Raw genomic sequence first — 18,060 nt, forward strand, 5'->3', positions numbered from 1 at the left:
CTAGCCATTGCTACCCTGTGCCAGGTGGATGCTGCCCATCCTCTTCTCTAGCCCTCTGGCCTGGCTTCTAGCTCTCACAACATAGGAGAAACAAAGGCACAACTCAGGACAGCAATGGGGATTGAGGCAGCATCTCAAAAAGCAGGTGGTTTTTACAGAACACAATTAACTTTACACATTATCAACCAAGTACAGTGACAGAAAAGGGGTTATTGTTTTTATTCTAAAGATGAGAAAAATAGGCCCTGAGGTGGTAAGTGACCTTGTTCCCCACATATTTTAAACACATCCATGATATGAATTCCAATCTTCTTGACTCCAAATCTAGCATTAGTTTTACATATCTGATTTTTCAAGCAGGCTGAAGCAAGGTTACAGAACAAGGATAAATTCTAATAATAAATATTTTTTCCATGGCCCAGAGATCAGGATGGTTAAAAACTCTATATAATTATGCCATCCTTCCCCACCCCATAGATAAGATTGTTATAGACATTATTATTTGAAAGTATTGTGTAGGAATATTGCTATTTTTATATACAACAGCCCATATTTTTCTCATACTAACATAACAAGAATAATAAAACAATATTGGGAGTTCCCATTGTGGCTCAGTGGAAATGAACCTGACTAGGACCCATGAGGACGCAGATTCTATCCGTGGCCTCACTCAGTGGGTTAAGGATCTGGCGCTGCTGTGAGCTGTGGTGTACGTTGCAGACATGGCTTGAATCCTGTGTTGCTGTGGCTGTGGTGCAGGCTGGCAGCATGGCTCCAATTCAACCCCTAGCCTGGGAACTTCCATTTGCCATGAGTGTGGCTCTAGGAAAAGAAAAAAAAAAATTGAGCTCAGTTCTAAGGACATTCCATGTAGTCACTCATATACCCCTCACAGCGATCTTGTGAGATCTGTACCATCCCCATTTTACAGATGTGAACTGACTGCACATACCTGAGCCCGAGTAGTGGTAGAGCTCCTTGTAGGGAGTGATATGGACTGTGAAGTTTGCTGGGATGTAAGGCACCTGACCTTGAATGTTGGTCTTGATACTCAGATAGTTCTCTGGGTCCAATCCCTCAGCGGTTTGAGTGATTCGAACCCTCTCCCCTCCTGGGTGGAAAGTCACTTCCATGTCATGGATAAAGGTAGCACCTGGAGAGGAAAAGATCCAGCATGAGATAAAAGAGGGCTTGCATCTTCCAGCAATAATTACCAGTGCATACTTCTATTTCCCAGTTTCTGCTACTATTGGAGATGGTATCTGCAGAGATCTCATATCCAAGGCTAAGTACTACCAGCTCTTGGTTTCTTCAGTTCCCCAAACTTTCTGTTAAGAGTGTGGTTCCATCCTACCCCACCTCACACTGCTTCTCTTTGGAGAATCTTGTTTTTTTGTGAAAATAAACCCTTAGGAACATCCTTGACCTTTCTTTTCCTAAGGCTGCTAGACTTAGCAAAAAAAAACCCCAACAAACCCTAGGACACCCATTTACATTTGAATTTCAGATGAATAATAAACATATTTTTTTTAGTATAAGTATGTCCCATACAATATTGGGGGCATACTTATACTAAATTATTCATTGTTTAGCTGAGATTCAGATGTAACTGGGTAAACTGTATTTTATTTATCTACCTTTGAATCAAGGTTTTATCCAACTTTGATTAAAAGCAAGATCCTACAAATAGCTATTGAGCTCCACAGCTGGAAGTGGGCAAAGAACTTTTCTCTCACACTCTATATGCAATAAAAATGAATCCATTAGGACACAAGACATGGTGAGATGAGACGGCAACAAGTACCCCCTACACCCTTGCCATCAAAGGTGGTCCTTAAACTAGCACTATCAACTCCTGGAAGCTTGCTAGGAAAACAGGATCACAGACACCCCTACCACACCTCCCCTCCAGGGCCACTAAATCAGAACCTGAACTTCCCAAAGACCCAGGTGATGTGCGTGTGAGTTAAAGTCTGAGAGGCGCTGTCTACACTGTTATAGATCAGAGTCCCTCGGGGGAGAAGAGCAAAGGCCCGGCTCCGCCATGAAGTAATCATCTCCAGGTGCCCTGGAATTACTACCTACACCCCCATTTGACAGACCTGCACATTGCAACACAATTATAGGAAGTCTGACAAGTAAGCTTCAACAAATTGGGTTAAGAGGGCACGAAAGCTCCAAATGGAATCATCCTATTTCTTGGAAACAACTTGGAACACATTTAGAAGGAATCACTGAATTTAAAAACAGTCCCGCAAGGTCCAACCATCCCCAGCTACCTTGGGACAGAAAACTATACCCCTGGGGCTCTGGAACATTGGACAAGCGAGTCCTCCTTCACTGACTGAAAACCCAAGGTGCCAGGCCACCAAAGCAGTGGTGACCAGTGGCCCTCCTCACCTGTGAGGCTGAAGCCATTCTCCCAGCCTGGTTTTTCCAAAGCAAAGAGCCAGCCAAACAGGCCTCCGATTGGCATGAGTGGGAGAAGGGCCTGGGCAGCAGGCTGCGGGATGTGGCTGATGGCTGTATAGGCTCTGCCGTCATTGCCCACGACATAAGCATGCAGGTCCACGTCGGTGAAGTGCACAGGCGTGTGGCCCACAAGGAGGTGCCCACTCACTTTCCCATTGACTCGATGAGGTGCTCCTGAGAGACAGCAAACCCAGTCAAACTTGAACATCATCCTGGCACACAAATGAAACAGTCCCCCCGACAACTCTGCAGACTCCATCTTTAGCCCTTTCCGCAGCTCCCTAACCAACCCACTACCTAAGTCCCAAACAGACCTGCCTTCGATCTCTTTTCTCCCATCCTCCCTCTCTCCTGGCCACTTGGACTCTAACAAGTGAGCCAAAGAGGAAACATTTCTGGTTAGTCCTCACATTGGGAAATCAGCTCAAGTATGTTCATTCCTCACACATTTATTGAGCACCTGCAAGTTGCTTGGATTCAAGGGACTGAGACACAAGGTCCTTAAGCAGAGCTCACAGCAGCAGCTGGAAACAGCATGAGGCTGTAACAGATACAGAGCAGCCCCCACCCGGATCCAGCCAGCACCCCTCACCTTCAGGCAGACAATGCTTGCCGTTCCCATAAAACCTGGACTGGCAGTGACAGCAGAAGCCGGTGGCATAGTCGGTGCAGAAGGCATGCCGAGAGCAGCGCTCATGGTTGTGTTCACAGGTCTCCCTGTTGGCAGCATTGTACGTGAAGACTGGAAAGTAAAACAAACTTTCATGAAAAGGACTAAGTGATTCTAGCATCGTGGCTGCCAAGCTTCCTCACGGACACAGCATCTGCTCCATAAAATCCATTTAGATTGTAATAAACAAATGGGGTTTTGATGTTTAAGAGACATGAATAACATTCAACTCAGGGGAATTAACTTGCTTTGTCTTCTGGCAAGAAGGACTGTTGACTCCTCACAGCTGGTCTCACTGCAGAGCTGGGAGCTAGGGTGAGGCTGTGCCCCTCGGTGCAGTGACAGCAAAGCCCACCCATAAGTACGTGCAAGGCTGAACTGTACAAAACTGCCACATTCTGGGTTAAATGCAGCCAAAGGTCAGCACTTTCACTCAGTTCAAACTAACAGTAACGAGCTCCTGAGAAAAAGGGCAAAAAGAGAATCTAAAAAAATAAGGTCTTAGGTCTAACTGTTCTTCTCTTTCTTTGGGTAACTGTGACCTTGAAAAGAACAACCTACAGCTTGTCTCATTATTTGGGAAAAATTTTTTTTCTGAAAGAGAAGGAGGGCTGTGAAGAATGAACACACATACATACATCCCCTAAGAAATTCTACGAGGTGGGAGGCGGAGAAGGAGGAGAAGGAAACAGGGAAGCCAGCCCTGAAATGCTCTGTGCCTTTGCAGGCTGTCTTGTGGTGGCTGTGGCCTGAGCCGGGTGTCTGGGCAGCAATGGAGAGCTTGGCCACAGTCACCACAATAGGCTCAATGCTGCAAGAGCACGTCCATATCCCATCTTTATTCTGTTCATTTAAAAAAGAAAGTGGGTAGTTTCCATTGTGACTCAGTGGGTTCAGAGCCCAACTAGTATCCATGAGGATGTGGGTTCAATCCCTGGCCTCACTCAGTGGGTTAAGAATCCAGCATTGCCTGGGAACCTTCATATGCCACAGGTACAGCCCTAAAAAGACAAAAGACCAAAAAAAAAAAAGGCTCATTTGTGCTAACAAGAAGCAAGAGAGCACATGCCATTGTCTCTAAAGGGAATGACCAAGAATTGGAAATGCCTTGCGATGCAGTGGGTTAAGGATCTGGTGTTGTTACTGCAGCGGCTCAGGTTACTGCTGTGGCATGGGTTTGATCCATGGCCCGGGGCCTTCCACATGCCATGGACATCCCCCCCCCCCCAAAAAAAAGAAATGGCCAAGGAGGTCATTGGCTGGGGGGTCCTGAGAGAAGGAGGCTTTCTCCTGGACACCAGGTACCATGCTAATCCCAAACATAGCCACCAGGAGGCAAAGCGGCTATGCACACCTCTGCCTCCTGTCCCTGCAGCAGGAGTTGGGTGGAGACCCTAGGAGCATGCTGACAAGTGCAGAGGGCACAAAACTCCAATCTGTGCCTTTGCAGGCTGTCTTCTGGTGGCTGTGGTTACTTGCCTCTGATGCTACCAGGAGGTGCTGGCTCCCAAGGAAGACCAGTAACCTGCTCTTAGGAAAAACTGGGTGGCAGCTGTGTTCCATATCTAGGTCTGAAAAGGAAGAAGAGGCAGGGAGAGGAAGAAATGGAAAGATCAATGCTCACCCAGTATTTCCCAGGGACAACAGAAAACAAGCTGGGGGGAAGATGTAGCACCAATACAAATGGAGCCAGCAGAAAGACTGCGATCAGCGAGTGAGCATACAACAGCGTGAACACTGAAGTGGTGCTTAGTACAAGCCAGAGACTATTCCACACACTTTATTACCTCTTTTAATGTGCACAAGAGGGGGGACTAGTTTTATCCATGTTTTACAGATAAACAAGATAAGGCACAGATTAAAGGAACCCTCTTGAAGTCACACAGGAAGTAGGTGGTGGAGTAGGGATTTGAATCTAACTGGCTTCAAACTCAACAGCTACACTTGATACCCTCTGGTGGAGCCCAAGGGCATTTATCCTGAGCTCCAGGCAAAGGGTCTGCTCAGGGACTGGGGTTAATTAACATAGACTTTGGCAAGTAAGGTTTGAGTCCTACTTTATAAATCAGGTTTAAGGGAAGAAGAGAGCAGAGATTATCCAGAAGGCTGTCAGAGCTGACAGAAGAAGATGGCAGAAGAATTGAGGGCAGAAACAGTAGCATTAAGTTTTGGACAGGACTTGACTGCTGCTTACAGATTCTTGAGAAAGGAGCAAGCTGAGGGCTGGCAGGACAGATGGTCTTGACTCAAATGGAATATCTGACTGGGAACAGAGTGAGAATGAAGTTGGTGACTCAAGAATTGGTATGGGGCCTTGATGACACAGCTGAGAAATTCCATTTTGATAAAAATAGAAAATTAGGCAGCACCCTGAACATTTCTGAAAGCAGAAAAGTGACATAAAATTCAAGGCAGAAAAAACAAATGCATAATGATCAAAAAGATTAAAAGACATTGCTGTGAGAGAAGCTATATATCATTGCCTAGTGCTGTTTTAAGAAAGGAGGGGTTCCTGTCATGGCTCAGCAGTAATGAACCGACTAGTATCCATGAGGACTCGGATTCGATGCCTGGCCTTGCTCAGTGGGTTAAGGATCCAGCATTGCTGTGAGCTGTGGTATAGGTCACAGACACAGCTTAGACTCCATGTTGCTGTGGTGTAGGCCAGAAGGTACAGCTCCATTTCAACCTCTAGCCTGGAAACTTCCATACGTCACACCTGCAGCTCTAAAAAGACAAAAACAAATAAACAAATTTTACAGAACTAGAACAAACAATCCACAAATTTATACGGAACCATAGAAGATCCAGAATTGCCAAAGCAATCCTGAGGAACAAAAAACAAGCAGGCGGCAGAACCCTCCCAGACTTCAGACAATATTACAAAGCTATAGTAATCAAGACAGTGTGGCACTGGCACAAAAACAATTACACAGACCAATGGAATAGAATAGAGAACCCAGAAATAAACCCAGACACCTACGGTCAATTAATCTTCAACAAAGGAGACAAGAATATAAAATGGGAAAAAGACAGTCTCTTCAGCAAGTGCTAGGAAACCTGGACAGCTGCATGTAAATCAATGAAACTAGAACACACCATCACACCATGCACAAAAATAAACTCGAAATGGCTTAAAGACTTAAACATAAGACAAGACACCATCAAACTCCTGGAAGAGAACATGGGCAAAACATTCTCTGGCATCTACCATATAAATGTTTTCTTAGGTCAATCTCCCAAAGCAATAGAAATAAAAACAAAAATAAACCAATGGGGCCTAATCAAACTGACAAGCTTTTGCACAGCAAAGGAAACCAAAAAGAAAACAAAAAGATAACTTACAGAATGGGAGAAAATAGTTGCAAATGATGCAATCAACAAGGGTTTAATCTCTGAAATATACAAACAACTGATACAACTCAACAACAAAAAACCCAACAACCCAATTGAAAAATGGGCAGAACACCTGCATAGACATTTCTCCAAAGAAGACATACAGATACTAACAGGAACATGAAAAAATGTTCAACATCACTTATTACTAGAGAAATGCAAATAAAAACTACAATGAGGTACCACCTCACACCTGTCAGAATGGCCATCATTTATAAGTCAAAAAATAACAAGTGCCGGAGAGGGTATGGAGAAAAGGGTACCCTCCTTCATTGCTGGTGGTACAACCACTATGGAAAACAGTATGAGGTACCTCAGAAAACCAAGTACAGAACTACCACATGATCCGGCAGTCCCACTGTGGGCATCTATCTGGACAAAACTTTCACTGAAAAAGATATATGCACCCCCGTTGTTCATCACAGCACTATTTGCAATACCCAAGACATGGAAACAACCTAAATTTCCATCAAAGGATGAATGGATTAAGAAGATGTGGTATATATACACAATGGAATACTACTCAGCCATAAAAATAACGGAATGCCATTTGCAGCAACATGGATGGAACTAGACTCTCATACTAAGTGAAGTAAGTCAGAAAGAAAGACAAATACCATATGATATCACCTATATCTGGAATTTAATATATGGCACAAATGAACCTATCTACAGAAAAGAAACAAACTCATGGACTTGGAGAACAGACTTGTGGTTGCCAAGAGGGAAGGGGAGGGCATGGAAAGAACTGAGAGTTTGGGGTTAGTAGATGCAAACTGTAGTATCTGGAGTGGATAAGCAATGAGATTCTGCTGTGTATAGCACAGGAAACTATATCTAATCACTTGGGATGGAACATGACAGAGGATAATGTGAGAAAAAGAATAATATGTATAACGGGGTCACTTTACTGTACAGCAGAAATTGACAGAACATTGTAAATCAACTCTAATAAAAATTAAAAAAAAAAAGAGAAAGAGGGGAGGGCACAGTGGAGGAGAGGGGGAACTGGTCTGAATAAATAGAATGGAATGTAACTTGTCAAAGTCTTGGGTTTCTCCAGCTCAGAAAGTCGCAACTGTTAGGAGGCAGCTCCTGGAGAGCCGGGCACGCTTGTGAGTGTGCTCATGGCATCGTCTACCACCAGCGCTCTCCCTCCAGAACACCAGGGAATGGGGTGCCACAGAGGGTCCCAAGTCCTGAGATTCAACAGCAGCCTGGCTCAGGTGGCTCTGCAGGAACCAGGAAATGCACTACGTCTCCAAAATCAGGGTGACGCTACCCTCAAGCCTCATTGCTAGAAATTACATTGTTTCTTAACTTACTTCTGAGCACCACACTAAAAAGGCAATCCGATGCAGGACTAAAGGGTAGTTCATTTTCATTTTTAGGATTTCAGCAGAAGTCAAACACTGATGCTGTTTTGCCCCCATTGTTTTGTGAAGACTTGTCCTTCTGCTCTGTTCCCCTTCTAAGAATGGAGTATGAAATGGAGTGATGGACTGGAGGAGGATACAGATAAGGAGAACTGGGTTAACTTCACTAAAATACTAGGTGGAGCCACAGCTCTTATATGGGTAGAAAAAGAAGCTTAACACTGGAGCCAACAACTTACAAATGCAACTGTGCCAAAGTTTATCAGCTGATGGGCATGCAGACTACATATTTCTAATAAAAAAAACAATGGCTAAAGCCCCATGAAAGGCTATACAAGACAAACTATAATTATGATGGGTTAAATCAGTTACTGGTAAGCTGGCTTGGGGATCTTTTTAAACAGTGTGTGTGTGTGTTAAGTTGCTTGCTCAGAATGGAACTTACTGAACCAAGAACACAAGCTTAGCCTTCCAGCCCATGCCAACCATACTGGGGGAAGATGAGTTTGCCCTTAGGCAGGGGGCACTGGGCTCTCTTTTCCATGCCTGTGCTCACACACAGATGCACACATACAACACTTACAATATCAGCTTAGGTGAAAGGTAAATGCCTCTTGCACCTTTCTTTCATTCTTCAGCAATTCAAACAGATATTTATTGAGCACTCCCTACAGGCCTAGTCCTGGACTAGGAATTAGGGATGTAGCAGGGGACAAAAGCGACAATAATTCCTGTCCTGAAGTTTACATTCCCCTCCAAGGCCACAGGCAACAGACAGGTAAATTCTTCAGTACGGCGGACAATGTCAAGAACTGCGCAGAAATTTAAATCAGGGAGGGACATGAGGGTTGGAGGAGGAAGGTGATTTTGTTCTTTTAAATGACACAGTCAGGGAGGGCCTGGGGAGAAGATGAGCTTTGGGCAGAGGCCTGGAGGAGGGGGATGAATGGGGCAGGGATCCGGTGTCAGGCGGTCAGTGCACAAGGGAGGAACAGGGACAGCCAGAGGAGAGAAGGAGGAGATGTAGCCCTGGCCACTCGTGGGGCTTTGTCATTAAGGGGAAGATTTGGGTTGTGGTCTGAGTGAGGTGGGAAGCTGCTGGAGGGCTCAGAGCAGAAGAATGACATGATCTGACTTTTGAAACCTCAGGAATGAGCCCGCGCCTTGGTAGCAGGAGGTTCTGGTGGAGAGGATGAAAAGGGACTGGATCTGGAGTACTTTGAAGGGGAGCTGCCAGGGTTTGCTGATGGACTGAATGGAGGGAGAGGAGAGGAAGAATTGGTGAGGGGAAAAAGAAAGAGAGGAGGGTAGGGAGGAGGGGGGAGAAAGAGAGGAGTCCACAGGGATGCTCATTTCTTGGCGTGGGAACCGGCAGGGTGGAGCTGCCGTTTCCTGAGCAGGTTTGTGGGAGATCAATTCTAGCAACACCTTCAAGGCATCAGGGAAGCTCCACCCTGGCTCTGGCAGGACTTACACCCTCAGCATGGCACTGCCCAACCATTCAGGGGAAGGCTGGATTTCTCCCCATGGATTCCACTGCATCAGAATACCTGGGCTGCCTGTTAAACATGCAAATACTCAGAGCACAGCTCAGACCTACCAGTTTTAATTCCCGATGGGCAGATCCCATGAGTCTGTGCCTTAGCCATTCCTGGAGTGACTCTTAAGCCCTCTGATGAAGATGTCCAGGATATTTTCAAACCTCTCATTTCTGAGCTAGAGGATGCTCATTAACGGGTTAATGAATATCATCTGACCAATTAGCAGTTCCTGGGGTGGGTGGGATTTCAGGAAATGCTCCTGCGTTTATTCCTAACCCAGCTGAGCCACAGAATTCCACGCCCATGGCCCACTCAGGCCCAATCCCCAAGCATGGCAGGTGAAGGTCTTTTAGTGGAAGGAGCCAGGAGCCCAGGAGCCAGTTCCTTTCCTTGAGGAAGGGGGAGAACAGGACCTAGAAATGTGATCCCACATGCAGTTATCTAATCAGGCAAGAAAAACCAAACTTTTGGCCAATGAGACATGTCAAAGTTCTATGGGAGTTGCAGGTAGATTCAAAGATACAGAACTCCTTGAACGTGGGGAATCAGTGTCTAGATCTGGCTGGATGAGACGTGCAGTGAGTCTATCCAAAAGCAAAGTGGCACTTTTTCCGCAGTCCCCTCTGTGCCTCTTTACCTCACAGTTTTGAAGGTGTTTTCACATGTCTTCCTGTTCTGTAAGTAAATAGTATCTATAATTCACAGACGATACGGCCGAGGCCACAAAGGTTGCATGACCTTCTGGCTCTAAATCCCAGGCTCCTTCCATTACACCAGCAATACTTAAGACTCACCAAGGGACCTGGTTTTATTTATTTTGTTGTTGTTGTGTTTTTTTGTTTTGTTTTTTTGTTTGTTTGTTTGTTTGTTTTAGGGCCACACCTGAGGCATGTGGAGGTTCCCAGGCTAGGGACTGAATCAGAGCTGCGGCCACCAGCCTGCACCACAGCCACAGCTGTGCTGGATCTGAACCTCATCTGCGACCTACACTACAGCTCACGGCAACACTGGATCCTTAACCTACTGAGCAAGGCCAGGGATCAAACCTGCATCCTCATGGATATTAGTTGTTACTAATATCTGAGTCACAATGGGAACTCCCAGGGGACCTGGTTTTAAAGGGCAGATTCTGGGTCAGAAGGTGGAGGAGGGGTGTGGAAATTAGCATTTTGGAACCAGGGACATGGGAAAAAGCCACACATAGACTAGAGCCACTTTGAGAAATACCATTTTCACTCCACAGATTCCTCTCTTCTGCATTTCACCCACTGGGGCAAGCTGTCTTCCAGACCCTCTGGGGACCCACACTCTGCCCGGCTCTTCCTGTCACAGAGAGTCAAAACCACAGAGAGAAGTCGGCTGGCAACTCAGGCCCAGCAGGAGGGTGGAGATCACAGCCCAGCTGGAATGAAGCTCAGTCTGCAAAGGCTTCATTAACTGAGGTGAGACCATTGCTAGAGGAATCTTCGTGTGAGGATTTTAAAATCTCACTTCTTTTTTCCATGTAATGCTTCTTCCCTCTTCTCCTAGCCTTAACAGAAAGAAAAATGAGGTGGGGCTGCATGAGGGCAAAGAAGCAAAGGTGCTGCCAGAGTGCTTGAGATCTGCCCTAAGCGGGAGTTTTTCACATGAGGGGAAAACTCCTTCTTTGCACTTGTTCTGATCCAGGCTTCAATCTTCATTTCTCCAGTAATGCTTAAGCACTTGTCTTCAGCTCTGGCCAAGCCCCACAGAAGGCCAAGGCCAGCAGGTTCCATGGCGCAGACTGGGTTCGTTCATCCTGCAAACGCAAATGGGGACGGAGGGCTTCCGCGTGGGGCCAGCCCTGGATTGACTTTTAACAGCTTTTCCTGCTACCTCAAGAAAAAGGACCTACATTTTCACTGCAGGACAGATGCTTCTAAGTTTCCACACTTTGCAGAATGACAGTCGAGTAAGAAAAACCACATCCAGCTTTATAATGAAAAACAGTGCTCTGCTTTTCCCTCCAGTTTTCATGTTTTTGATGTCAGTGGTAAAACAGTGATGCTGGCTGAGTAAACAGTTATTAGGACCTTGTTTTATTGCGGGGGCGGGGGAGGGGTGGCAGGGTTACTTCCAACATCATGACACTAGCAGGGTCTCCTATGCATCTGTCTTCACAGGTATGGGGGGGTCCTCCTGTTCAGAGTCCCTCAGTAACCTGGGGGTGCATCTGGGAGAGGGGATTTTGTGCCTGGAAAGCTGAGTTTGGCAGCAGAGCCTGCTCGAATGCATCCCAGGGTATAAGCTGCTTGAGCAACACATTCCTGAGGCCTTTCCCAAGGCTGGAAATAGAGCTGGACCAGAAAGTAGAATCAACAGGATCCCACAATGGAGTAAGAACACTTGATGTTTCTGAAAGCCGGGAATCCCTCCCTATTTCTAATTCATCACGCAGACTGAGGTTGAATTAAGTGCCTCACTGCACCACCTGGGCAGGATTGAGACCAGCTATGACCCTATAAATAAAGCTTATCCCTGCTACCCACAATACCAGTGGTCCCTGTTCCTAAAGAGCTGGAACCTTGCCAGCAACTGCCCTCATGCCACCTCCCTCCAACAACTCACTCACATACTCTCTTTCCATTTCTGCCACTGCATCCACTCTTTTGTCCAGAATATGCTTTATTTTCTCTAAACTCAGACTCTGACCCTGAGGCCTGGCTCGAGCCCTCCTCCTCCAGGAAGACTTCCAGGACAGCACCACACTCACATATGCCCTGCACTGTGTTACCTGACAGCCTGCTCTAATCTTCCATGGCTTCACTGCAGTCCTGGTCTGCCTCTGACACAGACAAGTCATTCATTTCCAGGCTCTGTACTGTGGGATGAATAATAGTATCTATCCCACAGGGCAATTCTGAGGATTAACTGTGCTCAGACAATCTAAACAAAGTTCCCATCCAGGGTCCAAGTGGACCTTCGATAAATAATCACTGAAAACTTCCACCAGTGCCCTGGTCAGGGAAGGGTACATGGCAGATGCTCAGGTAACCTCTTGGTTTGACAATAAGCTTCCGGAGCTGCTTCGAGAAACAAGACCCCTGAGACAGAGAAAGCCTGTGCATCCAATTTAACCTCTGGTTCTGTGGTCTAGGAAAACAGAACAAAGCAAACAATATGCTTGAGGCCAGAACTAGAATGTAATTGGGTCATTCTTGCCTGGTGTGGACATGATCTAAAAAGAATCTAGATTTCTCAACAAAAAAGTCTTTTAAAAAAGAGTCCCTAAGGGGAGGAAAAATTAAAAAGACAAGGGATAGATATTTTGGGAGGGATTAAATCTTAATTTTTTAGTGACTACTATGAAGTTCAAAGGGGAAACTAAACTTTACTAGGCATGGTGCTTTTATGCCCAATTTTAATTCTGGAAATTCTTTAATGAGGTCTGCACTATCCCCATCTTATTGCTGAGGAAAATGAGAGTGAAGGAAGAGCAAATGTCTTATCCCAAACCACGCACCAGAGCTGGGAATCAAGCTCGAGTCCACCGAACACCAAAATGCCCCCTCCTCCACTCCATCACTAGAAAGAGCAGGGCAGGATGGCTTCAAGGCAGTTAGCAGGTCCACCAGGTTTCCCGGAGGGAGGTCACTTTTGTCTGATGGACCTCTGGGAAGCCAATGTTTTGTTTAGAAAAAACATGATTCACGGCCAAGAAAAAACAAGTAACAGCAGCATACTTCTATACAGTCAGCCCTCAGTATCCACGGGTTCTGCATCCGTGGATTCAAGGAACTGCAGATCCTGTATTATGTTAACGATCTGAAGCTAAGGAACCTGTGGTTGCAGATCCTCGGGTGCAGAACCCAGGATATGGAGAGCTGACCAAGGGTCTTGAGCATCTGCAGATCTGGGCATCTGCGGAGTGGGGGTGGGGGGCGTCCTGGAACAAATGCCCCCCATGGATACCGAGTCTTCCTAAAGCCTGAGGTAAAACCAGAGGCTCACTTATTTTGCCTCTCTGCTTTTAAGTTTTCAAGTTTTACCACTCTGCTAATAATGGTGGTTGTGATTTTTTTTGTTCAAGGTTCAAAAACTTCTAGATTTTTCCCCCTAAATGTCTCATTGTATATACAACCAGCTGTTTCAAATGCATTATGTCATTTCTAAGATGTCAATGGTGGACGTCATCCCCCAGCTGATAAATATCATAGTTCATGGCCCCCAAGGGTTATGGCTGCCGCCTCTGTTCTTCTCCATGGCCAGTTCCCTAGACTTTCTGCAGTTACTCCAGCTTATCTCAGCCTCTCACAGCTCCAAGCAGGGTGTGCAGCCCCTTCTTCTTGACCCTTTAACCAATTACTCCAGGGATCGGCTTTTTAACATCCCAAGCTCTTCTCAGGGCAGGAAATCACAGCCCACAAATGAAAAGACCACTTAGGAACACATCTTAACCTCAAAATCCCCTGTCTTTGGTACCTGGCTTCACATTTTCCTTAGATATTCAAAACTTATGCTGAAAATTCAGAAGAGCATCAGAAATGTCTGAAGGTTCTGAAGCCTTCCAATAAAATCCACATCTTTGATTTGACAGAAAAGCTGCCCTCGAGTGTAAATGAAGGCACAAGTATTTAACAAGCCCTTTCTTCCCTCCTTATCCCCCCACCCCCATTCCCACTGCTTTCAATCCTCTATAATTAGTAACAGCAGCCATTTATTAAGATCCAGCTAGTGCAGAGGCTAACCTTAGAACGTCATTATCCCTTTTAATCCTCTCAACAAATTTAGGAGAAATCAGAGACTTGGGAGCTACATGAAGTGTCACCCAGCCAGCGTGACAGCCAGGATTCAAAGTCTGACGCCAATGTTCTCCCAGTAATCATTACACAGTACCACCTCAGTCACAAAAGACTTTTATCTCTCCTGAAAGAAGCATTTCTTCAAGCAAATTCTTGCAAGTTAGTGCCCCTTCAGAACCACCTGGAAGACCTCTTGCTAGGCCAACCTGTTTTTACCCCATAAGTATAGGAAACAGAAAAGGCTAAAAAATAAAAATAAAAAAAGTCCCGAAGAATGCGGTCACCTTTGACCTCTTTCCTCCTGTCAAGAGGTCAGATGCCCGGTCCCTGGAACAAATGGGATGAATCTGTGGCCAGTCTCCCATTCAGGTGTTTACATCCCTGACTGGAAAGAAAAGAGCTGACATGACAAGTCTCGCCTTGCAGAGCAGGAGACAGGGGCTCCGTGTCTCTATTAATTAACCGAAGCCTCCCCTGGGCATTTCTGTCCTGGCCTCTGGCTCCGGTCAGCGAGTCATGAAATGAGGACACAGCTCCAGGGAGCGGAATACCACAGCTGCACATCCATGAACCAGAAATGACAAGACACAGGGGGCTTGCAATGTTCTCTCCCCGGGGGTCCCCTCCCCCCACCCCCTGCGTCTCCAACCAACCGGGGTTGTCCCATCACTGGGGAAGAATCTGCAATGTTCTCCAGAGCCAGCACAACTTGCCATTTAAAACTAAAGCCTGAAACCCTCCATCACTGGAACGTGTGTGAAACCTCAAAACGCTTTACCTTTGCTGAACTTTCACACTGAAATACTTCATTCCACTTGAGAGCTTAGCTGGCATGAGAGACCCAGTTCTCCACGTGCTGCGAGAGGCCCCCCCCCACCCCGCTTTTTTTTTTCAACATTATTAATGGCCAAGAGATTCCAAACAGAATTTGCCTGCCAAGATGTATTTGGCCGAGGAAAGATACTCTATCTCCTGCAACACGGGTTTAAAAGTCAGCCCCCAGCTTCTTTTGGTTAAACTCTTCATCCACTCGCCTTGAGAGAAAATTCACAACTCTGCAAAACCAGCATTTTCCCAGTGAATTCTTAGCCCCCATCTTTCAAAGCCACTTACCCTTGGTGTTGGAACCGATGTCGTCCTCCACCCCGACCACTTGCCTCCCGCGACCCAGCGGTGGAGCGTGGTCTGGCCGCCTGGGGTAATTTGGAAGAACCACCTCTCCTCCAGAAGGCACCGGGGGAACATCCCTTTCTGCGGGCAGGGCCCCTTCATCTGGGTGGGGAGGCAGAGCTGCCCAGGAAGGATCCGGTGAGTCTCTTTCTGTCTTTGGTGGGGCAGGGACTTGGGCCCCTGGCTGTTCAGAAGTCTCACCTCGGCCTTTCAAATCTGGGGCATCTATCTCCTCCTGAGGTCTCCCCTCTTTGGTTTGAGGGTCCAAGGTGGCAGACTCTGTTTCAAGCCCATCCCTAGATGTTGGACGTGGCAAAGGGGAGGGCAGGTCAGAACCTGGGAGAGAAATCCCACCTCCCGAGGGCTTCAAATCGGCCCTCGAGTGGAAGGAAACATCGTCGGGGCTGTGGCCGTTGGATTCCTCCTCTGTTTCACCAGGAGGGTATTCAACTTCCTCCTCATTCTCATCATAATAATCCAAATTGTCCTCGGTGTCCTCACCCTCCGGGGCCACAGCGTGGCTGGAGGAATGTCGCAGGGGAACCGAAGGATGGGCTTTGGAAAGGTCTCCTCCAGCTATCGCCGGCTTGACGTTGTCCAAGGGGGAGGCGCTGCCAATGTGAAAAGCCCACACTCCAGGAATCCCTAGGTTGCTGTGTCTAAATAAAAAGGAACAGGACATTGTAACAAGAGTGTCCAGCCACCACCTGCCTACAAAGGTGAGAGATTTATTTTAAAAGTGAAAGACCATTAAGATCAGATTCAGAGTTTTCACTGGCAGGAAACCAAATAAAACTAGACTCACACGGTAACTAAAAGGATTATGCTGAAATTTTGTTGTAAATTACCAGCAAGTTTCAAAGGCCACTGAATGCCAAACCCTTAACTCAGAAATCTTCCCTACAATCCCTAAGTTTTTAATCTAAAATCTGGCAATTTGAAAACAAGTAGGGAATGTGGGACTATTTTATCCTTCCTCTACTTTCCTCTACTTTCTTTGTTTCTTTCTTAACAAACTCAAGAAAACATATGCTTAAAAATTTTGCCACACACTTAATAATGACTCCTTTTATTTGAGAGTTAGTTACATGCCAAGCACTTGACATTCTTCAACACAACTTGCAAGGTAGGGGCAGTGATCATGCCTGATTTTAGAGAGGAGAAAACAGGTTTAGAGGGTGTAACTCATCTTAAGGTTGAACAACTAATAACTGGCAGAGCGTAGACTTGAATTCAGTAGTGCCAAAGCCTGTGCTCTGAATATCCATGTTAACTCAGAAGCTAATAAATATACTATAGTCAATCCATATTCGAATTATCATTACACTACAGAATGTCAGAGGCATCTCACTGTTAAGTCATGTGGATTAATTAACTAATTTTGGACTGGTGAATCCATGTCAAAAGTTCAAGGAAACAGAAATGCCTGAGTTTCAAAAATGTTGAGCAAATGCAGAATAAAGTTACGGGGAATGTTAAGAGAAAAGTTTAATCAAACTGCCACAGGTCACGGATGAGAGGTGTTCAGAAATATCTGGAGCCAGAGAGGTCGCTTGTTTCCTTCCATCGAAAAGAATATGGGCTCCATTCAGTCTTCCAAATAGCCCAATGCTACGTTAGTTTAATCAGTGATAGATTCTGAAGAGAACAATCCCAAATACAATTTCAAAAAATCAGGAAAAGCCTGAAGGAACAAAGGGTCTGGCTGGCTTGACTACACCCAGATTCCCTAGTCTCTGGTGTGTGAACCAAACACCAGGCTCTAAATCTGTCCTGTGATGGGATTTCCCCAAAAGTTAACCCATGAGAAAATCAGAGTTAATGACTAATAAGATAGTAGGAAGTGCACTGACTCATATAGGGACAAGAGACCTTTGCTCGTTTGGGTTGGTACTTATCACATCCAAGTGAATTTCTAGAGCAGTAATATTTTTTAACACAACTCTGAGAATCAGTCAATCAATCCCTACCCCCTGGTGTGTTGTTGATGTTGCCACTGCTGCTGTTGTCATTAGTTTAGGCAAATAGGAGCATAGAAAGCAAAGCTGTAATCCTTTGTGCAATATGCTCCACAGACTTGGAAAGTTCTAAGAATTAATGCGGGTGCTTTTTGTCAAGCAAACAAGGAACACTAAGGTTATGAGAATCCTGAAGATCTGAGGATTCTGAGTTTATTATCACATCAGAGGTGCTGCAGCTGTGAAATTCCTTCTCAACCTTAGAAAACTATAAAAGCTTCAAAGAGTAGGAAAATACAAATTATGGCAGATAAAAGCTAAATAAAATAGCCTTCTAATTAAATACAAATCACTACCCTGGCTTTCGTCATTGTGCATAATGGGAGCGTAGCCAGTTTGAGTTTATGCAAAAATCCAAGGTCATTTGGAAAGCTCAGTCACAACAGAAAGAACTTAATTTATTTCCTAGAAAGGAAAACAAGGCTACAAAATGAGATGACAATGCCTTTCTCCCCAGGCTGTTAGAAGGATTAAATTAGAACATCACTATTTGAAACATGAAAAAAAAAAAAAAAAAAAAAAAAAAAAGAAAGAAAATCACCATTTGGAGTAGATAAGCAATGAGATTCTGCTGTATAGCACAGGGAACTGTATCTAGTCACTAGTGATGGAACAGGATGGAGGATAATGTGAGAAAAAGAATATATATATGTA

The 18,060-nt window shown here is 45.5% G+C and overlaps 1 protein-coding gene across 3 annotated transcripts in view; it reads right to left on the reverse strand.

Annotated features, from left to right (window-relative positions):
- The window catches only part of NID2 (nidogen 2), a 73,987-nt gene that overhangs the window by 41,363 nt on the left and 14,564 nt on the right, over positions 1-18,060 (reverse strand). For all 3 annotated transcript variants that reach the window (XM_021101930.1, XM_021101914.1, XM_021101921.1), the window contains exons 4-7: positions 15,332-16,047; positions 3,065-3,214; positions 2,401-2,646; positions 953-1,153 (exon numbers count right to left, since the gene is read on the reverse strand). In XM_021101930.1, the coding sequence (XP_020957589.1) occupies positions 953-1,153; positions 2,401-2,646; positions 3,065-3,214; positions 15,332-16,047 (1,313 nt within the window). The remainder of the gene's footprint in view (positions 1-952; positions 1,154-2,400; positions 2,647-3,064; positions 3,215-15,331; positions 16,048-18,060) is intronic.

This window comes from Sus scrofa, chromosome 1 (genome assembly GCF_000003025.6).
Source record: "Sus scrofa isolate TJ Tabasco breed Duroc chromosome 1, Sscrofa11.1, whole genome shotgun sequence".
NCBI classification, from domain to species: Eukaryota; Metazoa; Chordata; class Mammalia; order Artiodactyla; family Suidae; genus Sus; species Sus scrofa.